The 20,296-nt window shown below is 54.5% G+C and overlaps 1 protein-coding gene across 1 annotated transcript in view; it reads right to left on the bottom strand.

Annotated features, from left to right (window-relative positions):
• The window catches only part of CELSR1 (cadherin EGF LAG seven-pass G-type receptor 1), a 134,686-nt gene that overhangs the window by 77,311 nt on the left and 37,079 nt on the right, over window positions 1-20,296 (bottom strand). Inside the window, exon 2 of the mRNA XM_074221092.1 lies at window positions 8,175-8,813. Within this exon, the coding sequence (XP_074077193.1) occupies window positions 8,175-8,813 (639 nt within the window). The remainder of the gene's footprint in view (window positions 1-8,174; window positions 8,814-20,296) is intronic.

Below are 20,296 nucleotides of genomic sequence, written 5' to 3'. Positions count from 1 at the left end.
AGTTGAGTCTGAAATGCTCCGGTCCTTCTGTTCATCCGATGGCAAGTCCTCAATGTCAGGAACTTTTTTTGGAGCTTGGAGAAAAGAGAGGCAAGAGAACAGACCCTTGCCCACTTGTGAGCATCTGAAGAGTGTTGTCTTAAGGAAGGATTGGGTCTGTTGGATGTTCTGGATGGGCCAACTTGCCAGAGCCAGAACCCTGATTCAATGAGCCTAGAACAAGCCAAAGCTGGACATTCCTCTCATGAAGGGCAGGAGCTGGCCCGGCTCCCCTGGCTTTAGCAGAAGCTGGTTTTCTCTAGTGAGATCTCAAGGCTGGAGCAAGACTGCGGCTCCATCATTATCACCAATAACAACAGCGATCACAACGACCATGACATTTAGGGAAAAGCAGTTCGCTGAGAAAGGATTGAGACTGACGCGAGGTACCCAGCACAAGATGTCTCCAATGAAACCCAAAGGACTCTGTCTGCTATGGAGGGGCCCATAGAATGGCCAAGCTCCCCAAACAGGAACCGGAGACCCCACAGACATGGGCAATGGTGGCGCAGGCCCGGTCAACAATCAGATGGAGCCAAATGTCGGGCCCAATGGGAACAGAGGGTCTTATAAGGGTGACTCAGGACCCGAAATTAGACCTTCAGGGGCCCAGACAGAGTGGTCAGTATGCTGTCACACAAGGGAACTGTGCAGTACATACTGCAGGCTGTAATAATTTAGCTCCTGCTGAATACCTAGCAAGACGCTAAATCATATCACAAGTCCCGTGCATATCCAACCCCAGGCTACAAGTCCAAACCCCAGAGTAGCCTGGAGAATTCACTTGGTCAGAAGCCACAAGTCCATTAGAGTCTACAATCTCCCTGGAATCTCCCCGGGATCTCCCTGGAGGAGGCAAGCCTTTAACTCCTCCCTAATCCGATTCTCTCCAGCAGCTGATCCAGACCTTCTCACCTCTCCTCAAGCCTCCCAGGCCCCCTCTCAGTCTTCCACAAGGGGTGGCCTTTCTCCTTAACCAGGCAAACCCCTCCACCTCTGGCTCCATCCCATCCCTGCCAGCCGCCCCCAGGAGCTATCCCCCCATAGGCATCCCATTCTCCTGTCTTTGTCACTGCCTCCTCTCCAGGCTCCTTCTCTGCCCCTCCCGGATTCTGAGCCTCTTGAAGGAAGGGAGAAGGCCCCCTTCATTTCAGCTTCCTCAGTGATCATCACAGACCCTTCCTCGAGTAGGAGCTTAGCAGATAGGTGTTCGTAGAATAAATGAGATGGGTGTTGATGAAGGTCTTGGCATCATGCCAGGGCTGCCCAAGCCTAGAAACATGAGGCATCCCTGACCAGGTCAGGATGGTGTGTCCCATGAACACGCCATCACCATCACAATCTGCGGCCTCTGACCCTCCCAAGGAGAACCTGCAGGGTGGAGGAGGTGGAAGGACTAGGCCATCATCCTGGGGATGCTCTCAACCCTTGGCCTGGGTGGGGGCCTCCTCTCTGGGGCGGCATTCACAGCCTGGGGCCTGTTCTTTGGTAAAACCTTCATCCTCCAGGAATGGATTTGATCTTTCTTGGAAGCAGACCAAAACTGTTGGTGGAGGTGGAGGCTGGGGCAGGGAATGCCGCTGGGCTGGGAGATGATGACTGCAGTGGCAAGAGCCCCTGGGGTGGCCTAGCCTGGCAGCCCCCCAGGAGCAGCTTCTCCCAAAGTCTTGGCCAGGCTGGAAGGGAGGCCCCAGAGGTCAGAGAAGGCCCTGCTGCCTCCGGAGCTGAGGCTTCTCCCACAATCTCAAGGATCTCCTTTCCCCCCAGGAGGAAGACACTATTTTTGTCATCATCACAGATACAGAGAATGATAATGAGAGAAGAACAAGAAGGTGCTTGAATATGGAAGGAAGCAGGATTCCAATCGAGTTTTTCCTGCTTTTCCCAAAGCCCAGGGCATCTCTGGAACAGGAGTTCCGTGCTTTGGGGTTGTCTGTGTGTGTCCAAGCTGGGGTCTGAGACACACTGAACATGTGCTGGGCCTTCAGGGTCCAAGGGCCACAGCTTCCTGCCGGGGACTCACGCAGCCCCCTGGCCACAGATCACACCTGCATCCCCCTTGCCAAGGTCTATGGGTGCAGAGCAGAGAAGGGTCGGATCTGCCCCCTCGCCCAAGGGCAAAGCTGTCCTGGCATCTCTGCCTGGTCCTTCCCACCACATCCCCCTCTTATAGTCAGCTCCCACACGCTGCCCTCTCCACCTGCCCATAGAATGGGCAAATATACACATGTGGAAGGACAGACTGAGGGGGGAGAGGGAAGGAAGGAGAGAGGCAGGGACAGATGAAGAGGGAGAGAGAGGAGAGAAAGAGGGAGAAAGAAAAACAGAAAGAAAGAAAGAAAGAAAGAAGGGAGGAGGAGGAGAAGGAGAGACAAGTGGCATCTGTGAAATCCATATCATGGTCAGAGGTCAAGGGGAGAAAAGGGGTGCAGGGCAGGAGGAAGGGTCTTCAAACTTGGAGCTGTCAGACCTGCGTTCCAATTCCGGCTTAGCCATTCACTCAGGCCCCTTCCCCCTCTGACATCCAGTATTCTAAAGTCATAAAAGAGAAGTGGGGAGTGGGGGGGACCCTGAGACATGTCAAAAAGCCACTGACTGAGGCCCTCCCACCCCCACAACTTACAAAGACCTGGACTAGTCATTGAATTGGAGGATGTGATGCACTAGAGGTACTTGGAGCAAGGATCTGGATTCAAGTCCTGACTCTGTTATTGACAGGTGGACAGATCTCAGAGCCTTAATGCCCTCAGGGTTGGCACAGGCACACAAAGTCAATCCTCCCACTCTCTGAAGGCTAAAGTAGGATGCAGGAAGGGCCCCCTTCACCTTCTAGGCTTTTTCCATCTCCATCATTTGCCTAGTCTAGAGACAAAGACCTGAGTGAAAATTCACTTGTAGCATCTGGTGAATAATGGGCTGCTAGCTCTAGCCCCTCCCCCACGGCCTCCCGTGTGCACCATCTACCTGGGTATGACTGCCAGAAGGGGGGTTCAGAACTCAGGAAGAACATTAGGATAAACAGTGGCAGAGCTGGGGTAGAAGACATCTCCCTGAGTTCAAATTCAGCCTCAGACACTCTTACTAGCCATGTGACCCTGAGCAAGTCACTTCACCCTGTTTACCTCAGTTTCCTCATATGTAAAATGAACTGGAGAAGCAAAACACCCTAGCATCCTTGCCAAGAAAATCCCAGACAGGGTTGTAGGATTGACCCCATTTGAACGGCGACCGGCCGACAGTGAGCTAGACATTTGCTCCCCAAAGCCCAGCTGAGACTCGTGGCAGGAGACTCGCTACCACAAGCTGGCCTCTTGGGGGTGCATTTTTCCAGTTATAAAAACTTAATGATAGCATTTCTTAGTGGTGGTGGGCATGAGGGCCACGGATCCCTTGGGTGGTGGATGGTGATGTTCAGAGCATGGAGGACGCTCATCTCACCACCAAACTTTTATTCCCCCCTCGCCCTGGATAGAAATGCATCTTGACCTTGCAGTTGGCCAAGAGGACTCCCAGCATCCTTTGGAAATTTGGTGACATTTGGAAAGGGCCCCAATTCTTTCAGAAACATAAGAATAGAGCTGTCAAAAATACTTTTTTTCCTGGCATTAAATTCCACTGCTTTTCCTCGCAAGTTAAATGACATCCTTCCCCTTTCCAATTACTTTCTATCATGTCTCCTGTCCCCTTGCTTCCTGCCCCACCGGAAGGGAAGGCGAGGCTCTTGTTCCAACCTCTCCTTGGGTGTGTTCCAAGAGCCAAAGCAGAGAGAGCCCCCAGAGCTCAGCTTCCCCAACGAGCAGTAATACAAAACTCCCGAAGACAGAAGCACTTTCATCGGGCATGGGCGATTAGAGTTACAGCAGTGGGACCCGAGAGCTTCAAAGCCAAAGGCCTGGGGAGGATGGGGCCGTCGTTCTCTGTGGTGGAGTTCTCCCAGGGAGGAGAGCCAGATCATATTTGGGGAGCTGACAGGGCTATTCTTGAGGAGCCTTCTCCTGGGCGCGGGCCCACCCCTTCTCCATGATGACAGACACTCACTTTACCTGTCAGCATTCTTCCAAGCGGAACCTCGGCAAGGACAGCAACATGGTGGCTCAGCCGGGTGACCCAGGCTTCCGCCAGCCAGGCTTACTCCGGCAGGGCTATCAGGGAGTCCCCAAGAGCCACGTCCGCAGCTCTGACCTGGGCATTCGAGGCTGGCTCAGCTGCTTCTTCATTACACCACCTCAGACGAGTGTCCCCATTTCTCTGAGCCCCAACTTCTCCTTCAGAGCAGGAACAGGTCTAAGGGAAAGAGGACTGGGCCCAAGGAGAGTCAGGGGACCCGGGCGTGAGTCTCAGCTCTGCCGGGGTTGTATGATCCTAGGCAAGTCACCTTCCTGGCAAGGACAATGTGTGCACCGGCTACCTCCACGGTGAAAGCCCATGACCAAGCTTCGCACTCCCTCAAAGGGGATGTTGTTGCCACCACGCTCCTTCCTGCGCTAGCTCCAGGAGCGGCACCATTCTGGATCCTCCAGAACTCACTCCCAGTTCAGGTAGCAGGCATCTTCTCCACTTGGCATGTTCTAAATTATCATGAAAGGCAGCAGAGCAGACAGTGAAGATCCTTGCCCCAGGAGCCGGGAGGCCCGGGCTCCAACTGAGATGCCGACATTCACCGGTCCCAGGGCTGCGGGGAAATCATTTATTGAGTCGACACGCATCGATTGATGAGGGAACCTCAAGCCACTGGGGATGCTAATCCAAAAATGGGACAGTTCCTGCCCTCAAGGAGCTTTTACTCTCTTTCGGGGGTGAGGAAGAAAACAACAGACACACCAACAAGCAAAGGAAAAACATCAACAAGGTAAGTGTTGAGGAATTTCTGGAGAGCCGTGAGACCAGTGATGACACAGGCATAGAAGCAACGCCTCGAACTACAATTTCCTCATCTCTAAAGCCAAGACAATAATCTTCAGCCTCCTGCCTCTTCTTGTCTGCATAGGGGGTTATAATAAACTGAGTCAAGATGCCAGGAGACCCAGAAGAGCCCAACATCCAGAGCTGAACTTTGCCAAGCAGGAAACTGAGGTCACAGAGAGAGGACGTCTCTCCTGTCTGGTACAGACACTAATCTGGGAATGTCCAGGCCCACGATGGAAAGGCCATTGGAATCAGAAATATCAGAGAAGGACTTTCTAACATTCCCTTTAAACTAGATTAAAATACAATTGGGAAACATTTAACAAAATAAATAAAAATATGACAGAACATAGAGAAGATTAATATGTGGTTTTCGAAGTCAATATACAGCCTGGAGGAATTTTCACATACAGGTCAATAGCTCCCAGTTTCTATCCAAGTCTGACACCATTGATCACACCGAGGCCCTTCTTCCTGGAAGACACATGGGTAACCTCCTTCTTCAGCAGGCCCAACTTGAACGTAAAGACCTCCAATGATGGGAACTCACTAGGCTTCCACTGGTAAATCCACACATGTTGGACCACCATTCTGCTTCTTGAGCTGGTCCAAGTTGGCCAAGGGTTGTCCCCATCGGTTGGGTAATAGCTTTATAAGTGATCACATATGCCTGTGAAGGAATGCTGTTGTGCTATAAGAAATGATGAAGGGGAGGGTTTCAGGAAAACCTGGGAGGACCTGCATGAGCCCATCCAGAGGGAAGAGCAGGACCAGGAGAACAATGCACACAACAACAACATTACAAAGATGAACCACTTTGAGGAACTCTGGACTCTGACTGACACGATGACCAACCACAAGTCAAGAGGTCCCATGAAGAAGCATGTCGCCCACCTCCAGAGAGAGCTGCTGCACTCGGGGGGCAGACTGAGGAAGATCTTTTTCTGGACATGGCCAATGTGGGAGCTTGTTTTGTCAATTAGACATGCCCGCAACAGGTTTTGTTGTTCTTTGTTTTCTCATTGGGGGAGGGGGAGAGGAAAGTTGGAAGAGAATTCAGACCTCAAAATTAAGTGGAAGAGAGAGGGGAAGGAAGGAGGGAAGGAAGGAAGGAAAAGGAAGGGAGGGAGGAAGGAAAGAAAAAGGAATGAAGGGAGGAAGAAAGAAGAAAGAAAAAAGGAAGAAAGAACAAATTTGACTGGGCGGGGACCTTGGGAGGCACTGGAGATGGAGGAGGGGAGACAGTCAGTGAAGAGGGGTAGGTGCGTTCCCTGGCTTCTGTCCCCCAGAATTCCTGCTCCACCAAAACCTTTCCTTCCCTCTCTTCTCTCTCAAAGCAGAAAGAGGCTGAGGATTTGGGGGGGGGGGGGCATGGGCCTGGGGTTTGGGGGCAGCCTATTCCATTGTTCCCCCTCCAGTCCAGCTGTTTCCAATCACATGTTGAGACAGCCACGGGCCCAGGTCTTGCCGAGCTCGCCTTCCCTAGCCGCTGATCCCCTTGTGGGCTCTCCCAATTCCTGGTGGCTCTCTCTCTTCCTGCTGCTAAGTGCTGGCTAAGACTTTAAATCCACATCCTCCACCAGGCAGATTCCTGTTGAGGACCAGGGAAAACAGCTCCGGTCCAGATAACAACGAGTTGACTCCTAACTTGTTGGTACTAAACACATCAAACGAGGCCAGGGAGCTCTCCCGAGGCTCTCTCCGGTGGGCACCAAAAAGCAGCCTAATCCACCTCCAAATCTCCTTGAAAGGGCAGATTATCATCTGGTGAGACGGTGAGATGTTCCTACGGGGAGCTGGTGGGTTTAGGGAGAGGGAGCTCTTGATTCAGCCTGGGAGGAACCTGAATTCAAATCCTGGCTCTCTCCTTCAGCACCTGGGTGACCTCGGGTGAATCACTCTTTGCTCAGGGAGGTGATGACTTCAGCAAAAACTCTTCCCACTCACCCGAAATGGCCAGGCTAAGAGAAGGGAACCTATTGAGAGCCAATGTCCTTCCCCGAATATCCACCAAGACACGAGGGAAGGATGGAGAGCCCAACGTGGAAAGCCTGGACTCAAAAACAGACCAGATGGACCTGAGCCTGTCTTTGCCACTCTGAATGTATGACCTTGGGCAAGTCACTTATGCGGGTATCAGTTACCTCACCTGAAAAATGGTCTCCAGGACCTTCCCAGTTAAACAGCCTATTTCTCAAGTCGCTCCCAACTCTCTATCTAAGCAAGGTCAGAAGCCCTCCCCCCTCAAACATGCTTAAGAGGGATGGGTTTTTTTTTAATTTTTAAATTTAGATCAAGTAAGGAAAAAACTTCTTAATCTTTGTGGAGGGTAGCAAACTGAAATGGGTAGGGCAGCCCCTCCCAGGATGAGGACTCCAAGCAAGCCCCCAAGTTTCCTGGCAACCCCTCCTCTAGGTAGTTCTCTCCTCATTCCTCTCCCAATTAACTTGGCATAGACTTCCTTCCAAAAGAAGGTTGTCCCCCAGAGAATGGGGAAGGGACCCCCATTTTTGTCTTTAGATTCCTAACACTCAGCACAATGCAGACACAGAACAGCTGAGTCAACGTTAGCTGAGTTCTTGGTCAGTGGTCTTCCCCTCCCCCCAGGACTGAGGGATGCATGTGGAATTGTCCTCAATTTACCCAGGGAGAGATTGAGGGTCAGTGGTGAGAAGTGACTTTCCCAAGGTCCCCCAGTAGTGTCCCAGCTGGGATCTGACAGATGAAGAAATGGAGTCCTGGAGAAATAGCTATAAACATGAGCATACATACGGATCCCCTAGGTCTTAGTTTTTGCATTTACAACACACTCCTGAGCAGCCCCTCCTCTTCTCCAGATTGCCCAAGGGCTCTGGGACCCACAGAAAAGTAAAAAACCTCAGACTGAGAGAAGCCTCCAGCAAAAAACCTTCAGGGACCCTGGTGATCCCCAGAACTCCACATCTGGTCTGCAGAGGAGGAAGCTGAGACCAAAGGGATCCTAAGCAATTTTTCCCAAGGATCCTCAGGCAGGTTTGAACCCTGGTCTTCAAATTCATCCACTGACCTGGGCAATCCCAACTGGGAACTCCCTGGGGGATTTCAAATCCAGATACGAGCCTGCCACCAGGCTGCCCCCTCTTCCCACCTCAGCCCTCTCCAATTTCCTTGCAAGGAAGCCCCAGCATCTCTGGGCTCTTGAGCCAGGCTTCCCCCAGCCACCCCAGCCCCAGGCCCCTCCAGACACCTACCTGTGTAGTCTTGGTGGCAGGCACAGGTGTAGCCCCCCTCTCGGCTCCGGCACAGACCGTTGCTGCCACAGGGGTTGGAGTAACACAGGTCGATCTCCGTCTCGCAGTAGTCCCCAGTGAAGCCCGGTGGGCAGCGGCACCTCAGCCCGCTGATGGGGTGGATGGGCCGGAACAGGACGGTGGTGGAGCTGATGAAGGGGGCCGAGCTGTCGAACTTGAGCACGGACACACACTTCATGTAGTTCTCACAGGGCTCCCGCAGACAGATGTTGTCATCGAAGGGCAGCACACGCTGGGTGGAGATCATCCTGAGGAGGGTCCTGTTCAGGTAGATCTGCTCCTGGAGGTCCTCGGATGGGAAGAAGCGGTTCCGGACACCTCCAGGCAGCAAAGCCGAGAAGGTCACGTTGAGGATGTTGGAGCTCACGTCCGTGTCGTTCTGGACGTTGAAGACAAAAATGCCATCCGTGGTAGTGGACAGCACCGCCGCCACACCCTCCACGAAGAGGGAGAGCAGCGGCGACAGGAACTTCTCCTGAGACATGTTCTCCAGGCGGACGGTGATGCTGTTGGTCAACATGTCATCTGTGATGATTGTCACCCGCAGAGTGCAGAGGGCTGTGACGCTGTGGATGCCATCTGCAAGACAATGACACCACACTTAGGGGGGCAGGGCGCCAAAGGTGGCAGAGGAGAATTCTCCCTCCCTTTGCTGAGGCAGGGGACTGTGGATACCAGACACAGCATACCCTGCTGACCTTGGTTGGAATGTTGGTTGGTTTTGCTCAACTTCTCTCTCTCTCTCTCTCTCCCCTCCTAATTATAAGGAATAACTGGTGGTGGTTGTGGTGGGAGGTGTATATTGGAAAATGAATGTGATATAAAAAACAAGAAATCAATACAAATATTGTAAAATAATTCCCCAGAGTGTTTGACCCAGTCACAATTCTTAGTATAAGAGAGTACAGTGCCAAGGTTGGTGACCATGTTTCCAAATCCATCCACCCATCCACCCACCCATCTTACCCATCCATAGGAGCTAGATGGTGCAATGGCCTTAGAATCAGGAGGATAAGAATTCAAATCCAGCCTCAGACATTTGATACCAGCTGTGTGACCTTGGGCAAGTCACTTCACCCTGACTTCCTCTCCTCCAGGGCCATCTCTGGTCCTCCTGATCCATATCCGGCCACTGGACCCAGATGGCTCTGGAGGAGAAAGTGAGGCTGGTGACAGCACAGCCCCCCTCACTCAAATCCAATTCATGTGCTTGTCATGACATTGCCTCCCTGATGTCATGGTCTTCTAGAATGAAGGACAAAACATCATCCATCCATCCATCCATCCATCAATTGGAAATGGGGTGTTTTAAGCATTAATAAAAACAATGTAGCTTACGTAGCATTCCACATATTAGAGTCAGTGAGCACCCCCAGAACCACTGAGGCAGGGCCACAGACCAAGGCTAAGACACAGTCTTGGCCTCCAGGGAGCTCAGGGACAAATTGAGAAAACAGGCAAGGCTGACTGACCTCTGATCCTCAGCTGACGCTGTGGCCTCTACATCTGCCATCCCCATCCCCATCGGATCATCCTGAGCCTCCCCCTTCCCCAGTTCTGGGGTGGGCTTATTGGGGACCCCCACTTCAGACTCTGACTGACTGAGGGGGCCTGGGGAAGGTTAGCTTCATTCTGAGGGTCTAAGGAGCCTGAGGAGTTGAAATCAGACTGCCCAAGCCAGCCCAGACCTTCACAGCCCTCCATCTGGAGTCCCAGAGACAGTGAGGGACAGAGCAGGGCTGGAGGCAGCTCTCTGGCCTCCCTCGGTCAGATGTCTCTGTGGAACAGGAAGGCCTCTCAGGTAATGAAGTGTTAAATTGGGTCCTGAAAACCAGGGGCGTTCACGCGGAGAACCAATTTCCTGTTTAAACCACACAAAAATCAGCCCCGTTTATCCTTCCCTGGTAGAGACATGTACGTGATGGGAAGGACAAGTGACTGTTTACAAAATACACGCAAATCTTTTGTTCCTGACTCCTAGAAATCCTCAGGATCACCCCTAGAGATGGGAGGCAGCAGCAGAGTAGAGTGCTGGGTTCGAATTGGGTCAGTCTAACTGCGTAACCTCAGAAAAGTGATTCTCTGGGTCCCAGTCTCCTCACCTATGAAAGCGGCTCCTCAGCCTCCGGCCAGGGCGCTGCTATCATTACAGTGTATAAAAAATGCAATGCTTTATGGGAAATGCCTCCCCAGGGGCCAGTGACATAAGCGGCTGCTGAGTCTGGCTTGACCCCAAGGAGCACGGCCCGGCCCCTCCACACCCTGCTTCCAGCCCTGTTGAAGCTCCCCAACCCACCAAGATCCCTGAAACGGCTTTGTATCCCGTCCCCACTTTTCTGGAAGCTCCCTGAGGACGGTCCTAGGAGCCCATCCTGGCTCTGCTGCCCCTCTTAGGGGCTTCCAGGAGAGAGGAAGGGCTCAAGGGGGACACCCACTGTGGGACTGGCCCCGGATCCCTCGGCCATCCTCTGTGGGTACTCTAGCTTCTGAGGAATGGTGGAAACGTGCCAGTCGTTTGCCCCAGGGCCTGCCCAGGTGCTGCCTGGCCTCATCCATCTTTGGGGCTGGGGCTGGGGCCCCTAGCAATCAGAATGATGTTCCCTCCCGGGCCAGAAGCCGCTGCAGCAGCTGGGGAAGCTCTCCCTCATCGAGGCCCAAGGGCGGGCTATTAGCATTCACCACCCATCCTCTCCCTCTGGGCACTGCCAGGACTGCCCCAGGAGCTGGCACCCACCCCACAGTCCAGGAAGGAGGGGATTGGGCCCCTCTCCTAAGAACCAAAACAAGCCTCTCAGCCCTGGAAATCCAAAGCTCTCTGAAATAAAGAGCATAATAGAGCTCGACATTAATTAAAAATACCAAGATGATCCTGAAATGAGACCCCCGAAGAAGCAGAAGGATTTACAGCCTTAGAGTATCCACCCAGCTCGAGTGACAGAGAAGGAAACTGAGGCCCAAGGCCGGAAAGCAGCAGTCAGGGGGAGCTGCTGTTTCCTACATCCCGTTCTGGGGGACTCTGGGCTGGGAATCAGAGCCCCCACTCCGTGCCTGAGTTGGGGGGGGGTCTTCCCTTCTCTGTCCTCAGCTGCAGCCAGTGGAGGCGAGAGGCCAGCATCTTTCTCAAGAAAGTCGGAACCAAAGCCTGGGAGGTTGGGATGGAGCCCACTTTGATGGGGAGCTCACTACCTCCTCCCGCAGCCCACACACAGGCTCATCTTGGGCCCAGCCATCCCCCCACAGAAGCAGAGCAGAAACTCTGATCCCACTTCCATCTGAATGCCATCATGACCCCCACCCGCTGCTCACATACTGCCACTCATTCGGCTGGCTCCAGGAAATCAGGGGGTGCAGCCTAGGGTCCTCCTGACTCCAGGGCCGGTGCTCTATCCACTGCGCCACCCAGCCACCCCTAACACTCTTATTTAAGAGGAGTAAACTGAGGCCCATTCACATGGGTACAGAGAATGAATCATCAAAGACAAGATTCGAACCTGGCTCCTACAAGTCCAGGCAGTGCCCTTTCCACACCACCAGGAATACTCCAGGCAGCTCTGGGTCTGGAATAGGAAAGACTGATGGGAGGTCTGATGCTTAGGACCTCTAGGACACCCTGAAGAAGCCACTTGGCCTCCGTTTCCCTTCCTGTAAAGGGAATACTTCATAGACCTCTCTGAGCTCCAAGGCCCACAATGGGGCCCCCTTCCCCCCTACACACAGACCCCCACACATGTGGACATGGGTGTTTTAAAGTCACACATTTTCACCAGGGGACACACAGAACCCTTTTCTTCTCGGTCCCAGTGCCCACCAGCCTACAAACACATTCCCACCAACACCAAAAAAAGCGCTTTCCCCAGGGATGTGCTTGAGAAGTCATAACAGACTGTGGTAGCTGTTGGGGGGGGGGGGTCCTGGGGCTCAGAGACATCCCAGGACGGCTGGGGCACAGGCCTAAGGCAGCCAGTCCCCCCCCCAGGGCCCTTGGGACTCATTCTTCCCTCTTCATCCCCCAAACCCCCAGGCTAGGACCACCAGAGAGGCTGTCTTTGAGCAACGTTAACTGGACATGGAGCCGTTCCAGACTCCAGCGAAGCCAATGCCACCAGCTCTTTCTGCGGTCCCAGACTCCAGAGCTGGGGGTGGGGATGAGGAGGGGAATTCAAAGCTTCTGCAGACCCTGGATCCAACCAGCCTCCACTGGAAAAAGATCTATAGAGAGCTGAAAGGGCCTCCCCATCCCCCTCATTTACAGAGGAAGAAACTGAGGCACACCCAGGGGGTCACGAGGGTCATACAGAAGTCAGAATCTGAACCCAGGTCCTCTGACTGGACCTCTAGGAAGCTTTTCCCTCCATTTCTCACTTTGAGATCTTCCCATGCCCACATTCAGACATGCAGAAGGACAGACACTGGGCCCCCCACCCCGGTCCCTCAGCTGATGCTCCTCCCCACCCAGCACCCCTGGACCCCACACAGAGAAAAGTGGCCCCCATGGCAGTGGAGGAGCCGCCAGCTCCCGCCCTGTAATAATGACAGTCATTAATACTTGGAACAGAAACTTCAGGCTCAGGCCCCCCGCCAGGATGCATCAGGGGCAGGGGTGGTGGTCCGGAGGCCAGCCCCCTACCCACCAGGCTGCCCCGCCACTACTGAGCATCACGATCGCAGGCCCTCTGAAGCTTTTCAAAGGCTTTGGTCACTTCTGGGCTAGTGAGGAGGGTCCCGGTGTGAGGGGGCTGGTGGCGTCACTCTCCAGCCCATCTCCCTCCCCTCCCCACTTCCCAGGAACAGGCTGTACTTGGGGTCTTTTTCTAACTTGTCCATGGGGCTGGGCCGGGACCCACAGAGGCCCGGAGACGACAGAGGGCCACCCACAAATAAAGGCAAAAGAAAACCATCCTGTTCTTTGCTTCTAAAATTAAGAACGGGGCGGGGGGGGGGGGAACCCAGGCCAAACAGACTGAAGGGAAGAGGAGGAGGAGCAGGTGAGATACTGCCCTCCCCATAGAGGGGCCTCAGGGTGGGGTGGGGGGACCCCCAAAAGTGCCACCAACCAAAAAATCCAGAGTCGGGAGGGCCCTCAGAAGAGGGATTGTCAGAGCTGGGAGGGGCCTCTGAACAAGAAAAATGAAGTCCACAACAAGCATTTATTAACCGCCTACTGAAGGGGAGACCCTGGGCTAAGAGTTGGGATACAAAGGAAGCCAGAAACCAGGCCATATTCTCCAGGGGCGCACTGACCAAGGGGGAGACAGTGGGCAAACAGCTCCTTCCAAACAACACAGCTACATGGTAAGACAGGGGTAAGCCTGGAAAGAAGGTGCCGCCCCTGAGGGGACCCAGCCGCACAGGAGCCCTGGGGAGCCAGGCAGGGGGCCTTTGAACTCTGGACAGAAGGGGAGCTGGCTTGGCATCCAGGCCAGAGGGGACCTGGCTGGAGAAAGAGGAAGCTTCTGGCCTTGGGGCCCCCAGGGCCCAGACAGACAGGCTGGCCTTCTCTGGGGAGGAAAGCGTTAACCCTCTGGTGCGCAGCTGCCGTCACACCCTGGGTGCCTCTGGCTATTGGCTCCGGAGCTGGTTTTCACTTGTTATTACTGCCCTTTGAAATGGTGATGAGTTCTGACTAAGCCGGGGCACTCCAAGACTCTAATCCCAAGACCCGGAGAGGAGGGGGATGGCCAGTGGGGGGACACAGCACATCAGTTTGCTCTGGGCTGTCTGCAAAGGTGCCACATCCCCCCCATCAGAGGTTAGACAGGGAGCCAGAGCCTGGCTGAGGCTCCTCCCCCATGGGAGAAAGGCACCCCACCCCAACGTCAGCCTGGGGGGTGTAGGCCAGCCTCCCAAGCTCCTAGGGTGCCCCCTCAGCACCTCCCACACTCAGCAGGTCCAAGAGGGAAGCTCTTTCTCTCCCAAATCCACCCCTCCTCCAAACTTCCCTGTGGGGTGGGGGAATCCCTCCATGCCCTCCTTCCTTCATTTGGCCCCAGGCCCCCTTGGCTGACCTCTCCAATGCCCGATGCCCAGCTGCAGCTGGCCCTGTTTCCCCGGTTCGGAACCCTTCAGGAGCTTTCTCCCCCTCTAAGATAAAAGATGCCTTTCTCTTAGCCTGCAGTACCCCAGCCTTTATTAGGCACCAGTTCCGGGCTGGTCAGGGGCTCCCATCTCCCTTTTCTGCCAGATTTCCCACGGGAGGCAGTGCCATGCTGGGGAGAGAGCCCGGGGTCCTTCCTGCGGATCTGGGGCCTTCTCCTCCATATTCCCCACCCCTCAAGTGGGGTTCCTCAGTTGCAACTTGACTTAGTTTGAGGATGCGGGGAAGTTCCTTGAGGGCAGGGGCTGCCTCTTTTGTTGAATTGGCTCCTGTTATCAGGGGCTGAGCTGCTCGGGTCAGGGCCTGCACCCACCCCCACCCCCACCTCTGGGTCCCCACCTGGAGTTGGATGAAGGAAGCTCCCGGGGTGACCAGGGCCGGCCAGCCCCGACGGAGCACCCCCACCCAGTCGGTGGCGGTGAAGGGGGGAGGCAGGTCCTAACCACAGTCTGCCTCCCGCCAGCCTGGTTCAAGTTCAGTTTAGGGAGGGGCTGGCCCAGGGCCCAGATTCGTGCCCGGACAGGTCGGACAGAGCCAGCAGGGTGAGCAGAGGGGCCTACTAGGGAGCTCCCTCGGGTGGGGGAGGGGCAGGGGTGCAGCTGCCTACAGATCACCCAAAAGGAGGGTTTTAGTGCCAGGATCTCTGAGGCCGCGCATCCCACCATCTTCAGTCTGGAGGGGAAGGGACTTGTCCAAGGCTCCAGAGCAGGCCCTGGACAGGCAGCCCAGGCCAGCCAACAGTGTCAGTCCCATATAAATAAATGAGTACTATCACTATGGAAGCCTGCCCTCAGGAAGGCTACATTCCACTGGAAGAATGCACCGGAAGCCCAGACAACCTCATATAAGATGCAAAGAAGCAAATGCATCACCATGGGAGGGAAGGGGTGCTAAAAATTGGGGGGACTTGGGATGGCCTGGGGGTGGCCATGGCCAGGAGCTTTGAAGGGTGCTTCAGAAACCTGGAGCCCACTAGATAGGAAGGGGAGAGGAGGGTGTAAGAAGCCTGGACCAGTGGGGTCAGAGACCTGCGAAGGAAGCGGGGAGCCACTGAAGTTTAGGGAGCAGGGGTGATCACTCCACCAGACCAGCTGGGGCCTTTGCTCAAAAGGGGGAGGATGTGTCAAAGATTGACCTGCTTTCTCCCCTCTCCCCACTGACAAAGCCCAGTCCTGTGATTCACCCAAACTCCCTGCACTTCCGCCCCCCAGGGCCACCTCCACCTTGGGCTAGCCTTCAGCCAGGCCCTTTCCCAGGAGCGGCTCCCAAAGATGAAAATAGCTCTTAGCCTTGGCAGGATCCGTCGCTGCTTCTCTAGCCAGGAGCCTGCTGCTCAGCAGCCCGGGGGGAGGGCCCGCTGCCCAAGGGGAATGAGGTGCTGGGGCTCCCTTTGGAGAGAGGCCCAGACAAAAGCAGGATGGGCACCGGGAGGGAGGGGGAAGGGAGTCTGTCCCGAGCCTCTCCTTATTCTCAGAAGCAATGAGAGGGGGTTCATTCTCAGAGAAGTGGGATCCAGAGGCAATCAGACTCTAAAGGGCTGAGCTCCAGATCAACCCCAGGCAGCCCCTGGACACCCCTGGGAGGGTGAGGGGAAGACCGCTTGGAGCAAAGCTGGGTGACCAAGAGATCCATTTGGGGCTTAGGATAAGGAAGAACTTCCTTTCCTTCTGATGAGGGTGATAGGCCTGCCTTGAGGAGTGAGCTCTCCACTAGTGGTGGGCTCCAAGCAGCGGCAAAAAGACCCGTGTTGGGGAGAATGCAGAAGAGATGCTCACTCACTCTGGGCCGGGTTGAGCCAGAGAGTCCTCGGGGGACCTGCCAGGCCTGGGACTTGGAAAAGGCAAAGTCAGTCTCCCCGCAGCGGGTGTAGACCAGCGACACCATTCCCTTCCAGCAGCTCCTTAGCCAGATGGCTCTCAACGTGCTGGACGCCCTCTCAGGGGCCTTAGGATTTGTGGTTGGAAGGACCCTGTTTCTCAGATCAAAAGCTCAGGGTACAGGTGGCTAGGTGGTGCAGTGGATAAAGCACCAGCCCTGGAGTCAGGAGGACCTGGGTTCAAATGTGGTCTCAGACACTTAATAATTACCTAGCTGTGTGGCCTTGGGCAGGCCACTTAACCCTGTTTGCCTTACAAAAAAAAAAAAAAAAGCTCGGGTTACAGAGGGGACAGGCTTCTACAGGATCTCAGGGTGCCAGTCAGTGGCAAACCCAGGCTCCAAAGCCAGGGCAACCTGGCAAGGAAGGGGCTGTGCCCCTCCCCACCCCACGCCAAGGGCCCAGAATCTTCACCATGGAAACAGGGACATCTCATCACCTCCCCTAAATGATTCGTCTAGTCCCACTGTGGGGGCCTGAGGTTACACTTCACCTCCAAAGCCCATTCAGTCCAAACTCTCATTCCAAGCTTAGAGCAACCTAGAAAGAGGCGTAAATAAAGAGTCCAGTGGAGACAGCCCTGGAGCTAGAGTCTGAGGTTTGGGTTCAAATCCTGCCTCAACTCTTTACTTCCTACCCATGTCCTTTATCTCTCTGGGCTTGTTTCCAACTGTCAATTTGTTTAAAATGAGGAGCCCGAGCGTATGACTTTAGAAGTCCTTTCTGACTCTAAACCCCTATTCCTGGGATTATTCGCCCCATTTCACAGAAAGGAAAAGGTCAGGTTACACCCCCCCACACACACACACACAAACCAGACTCCCTCCCATTCATATACACATTTATGTTTTAAGGGTTACAAAGGATTTGTGTGTGTTATTTCCTATCTTCCTAACAACGCTGGGAGGTTAGTGTCTTATCATTGCCATTCTACAGATGAGGAAACTGAGTCTTAGAGAGGCGAAGTAACCCACCCAAGGTCACTCAGCTGATTCAGTATTTGGAGGCAAGATTTGAATTCAGGTCTTCCTGATCCTGCTATCCACTGGGCCAACCCACTCCACACCTGCTCTGCAACTTAATACACTCGGAAGGTTGCCTCTGGGTGCTGAGATTTCGGGGACTTGGCCAGGGTCTTGCAGGAAATGACCTCACGATTGGAGCCAGAGCCCCACTTCTGGAGCTGCTTTAGGCCAGGGCAAAGCCAAACCTCCTGAGAATCCGGGCCAGGACCAAGAACTTGCTCCTGACACTGGATGGAACCTGCCTTTCCCCCCCAGGCCCTCCTCTTCCCCCAGTTCGGAGGGCGCAGATCCCCAGATCGTATTCGGGTCTTTCTGAGGTAATGAGGGGCTCAGACAGAGCTTTGTCTAATAACGCCCATCCTGTTATTAAGTGATTAGGGGACGGCAGAATGGGCCAAGGAGAGATGGGGATCTCTGAGGAATGGGGGAGACCAGAAAACTGCAATAAGCCTCGGCTTAGCCGAGATCACAGCTGCCTGAAGCCGCCGCTCATTCCTGATTAAGAGCCTGTCCTCCAGAGCCCATCTTTAGAAGGGTCCCAGACAGCCGGCTCCCCCTCCTCAGGCCTAACCCAGCCTTCAGGGAAAATCCACAAGCACCAGGCTCCCTGGCCAACCTGGTTGGACAGGTGTGCAAGGTGGCCAAGGGGAGGAGAGGGTCCCCCAGGCGCAGAACACAGGCATGCCTCTTTTAGAAGCCCCTTCCACCCTCATCAGCAAGGAGAGAAGAGACCACAAAGCCAAGTGATGTCTGGGCCCCACGTGTGGGTAAACGTTGTGAACTAGCCTGTGGAAAAGAGGCCCCAGGAACCGCCGGAGGGGTCATCTCCTAAGGTCCTGAAGGTCCCCCCCCAACTCCCCAGCCTGCCCTGGAAGGCAGGTGCTGCTCCTTGGCCTTTCAGGAGCTCAAAAAAGAGGAAGGGAGAAGCCTGAGCCCAGGATGGGCAATTACAAAAATGTTCCCCTGCCACAGTCAGGGCCACCAGCCCAGATGGGGCTGGGGGTTTAGAGGCCAATTAAAATTTCCTCCCAGTAACTTAATTCTTCCAGAGTAAGCAATTGCTCTGTGTTTATACCAGCCCCACTGAAGGGAGGGCTCTTCCCTCCACCTAGGGTAATGAATCCTGCCCAAATCTTCTATTAATCAGAAACAGAAGAAATGCCCTCTGGGAATGGGGGTGGGGGTTTTGCTGTTTAATGACCACTAAGCAGGGGGGGACTTTCCCATGATGAAGCCATGTTTGTAACTATTAACCCAGTGAATGTCTTTCCCAGCCAGCCAGCATCTGGGTGGAGGGGCCTGAACCCCCCCAGGGCTAGGGAACTGGCTTCAGACCCATCAAACATTGGCTCAGCTGGGGTGCCAGGCATAGGAAATTGCAGTCTTTGAGAAAGGGCACCTGGTCCAGCCTCCCAGCCAATAGGGAAGTGTTTCCAGCTATCAAGGATTCCGACAAATTCGATCCACAGGCCATCCACCTGCTCTGGGCATACCGAGGCAGGCAGCCGCTGCCATTCTGCGGAGAGCCATGTACCCAAGTGGAAGAGAGACAGGAGAGAGGGAGATAACCAACCATCGGGAGGTGGGGAAGGTCTCCGGTGGGACACCCCATGGGAACTCTGGAGAAGCTCAGGGCTCTAGGAAGAAGGGGAGGTGGGGAAGAAGGCAGGAGAGAAGAGGAGGGTGGGAAGGAAATGCTGCAGCTCTGGTGAAGACTCCTAAGCTCTGCTATCGCTAAGGGGCGAGACATTTCCACCTGCCTCCCCCACGACGGTGAAAGCTCTCATTTCTGGAGATGCTAAGGACCAACATAGAGAGGAACTATTCTCTCCATTTTACAGAGGAGGTTCCAGGAAGGGAAATGACTGGCCCAAGGTCCCACAGCAGGATGTGCTGGTGATGGGATTCAGCTCCTGATGCCAAGCTCCAACTTTCCCGACTGTGTTGTGATCAGACAATTCTAAACTGAGCAGGGCCGCAGAGTGTCTGGGTTGGAACCCCTTCAGTGAGAGGGAATCCAACCCCTCCCGAGGCTCCTGGACACTCACCCGGCACCCGGAATATCAGTATTTTCAAGGAACCAGTCATTCAGTGGACAACCCCACTCCCTGCCAAGAGGGCACCCTCTGTCATTTCAAAGAAAAGGTCTGAAATGGGAAAGCAGGCCCAACCCCTCAGGAGCAGAGTCCTCTTCCCACTTTGAAAGGTGTTAATTCAGCACCTTCCTGGGAAGCAAGGGAGTTGGGAGAGATCTCCAAGGTCAGAGCAACCAGTCCCTTCCCCATTACAAGTGGTCACCTGGCACCTGTCTGAAGACCTTCAGGGATGAGGAACTCACTACCTCCCAATAAAGTTCATTGTGGGCAGCTAGAATCACGAAGTTTCTTCCTGTCAGGTCCAAGTTGGTCCCACTGGCAGGGGGAGGGCGAGGCTGACCGCGGCCCTGCCACCCGTTTGTGCAGGCCCCTGTCATCCTAACCCCCTGGGCAAAACCCCCACACCCCAGTCATTACAGGACCAGAGCACTGGTCCTGGGCCAGCCCTGCCTCTACTCTTGTCTCCCCAGTACTCACTCCAGGGAGCCCTATCAATGGCAGGTAGCCCCCTTCCTGTTAGCTGGGTCCTTCACGGTGACCCTGACCTCCCTCACTTTCAGCATCCAGCACCCCGGCTCACGCTCAAGTCTCTCCACTGCTCACTGCGGCGAAGAGCAGTGTTCTCCCCACCACTCCTTGGAGGAAGACGCTGCATGCCCCCCGCCCCACGCCACGGTCTTTGGGTTAACATATCAGCTTCAGACCCTTTCTAATCTGACTCCAGATCACCTCTATTTCTGAGGTGTTGGATGCCAGAGAAGGAAGGGCACTTGGCCAAGGTCACGTTGCTATCTGGGCACAGGCTCTATGGACAGCCCACACTCTGGGCAGACCCACACCTAGTGCCTCCCATGACTACAGGCAACAGGCTACCCTCCTCCAGTCAGCATTTTCTGTACATGCTGGGGCCTCATTAAGCTAATTACCGATCTGTAAACGCTGCATCAAATTAGGAACTTAACAAAGGTGCT

Source organism: Macrotis lagotis, chromosome 2, assembly GCF_037893015.1.
Source record: "Macrotis lagotis isolate mMagLag1 chromosome 2, bilby.v1.9.chrom.fasta, whole genome shotgun sequence".
In the NCBI taxonomy this organism is placed as follows: Eukaryota; Metazoa; Chordata; class Mammalia; order Peramelemorphia; family Peramelidae; genus Macrotis; species Macrotis lagotis.
Note: the sequence above shows the minus strand (reverse complement) of the source record. Positions and strands in the feature narration are given on the sequence as shown.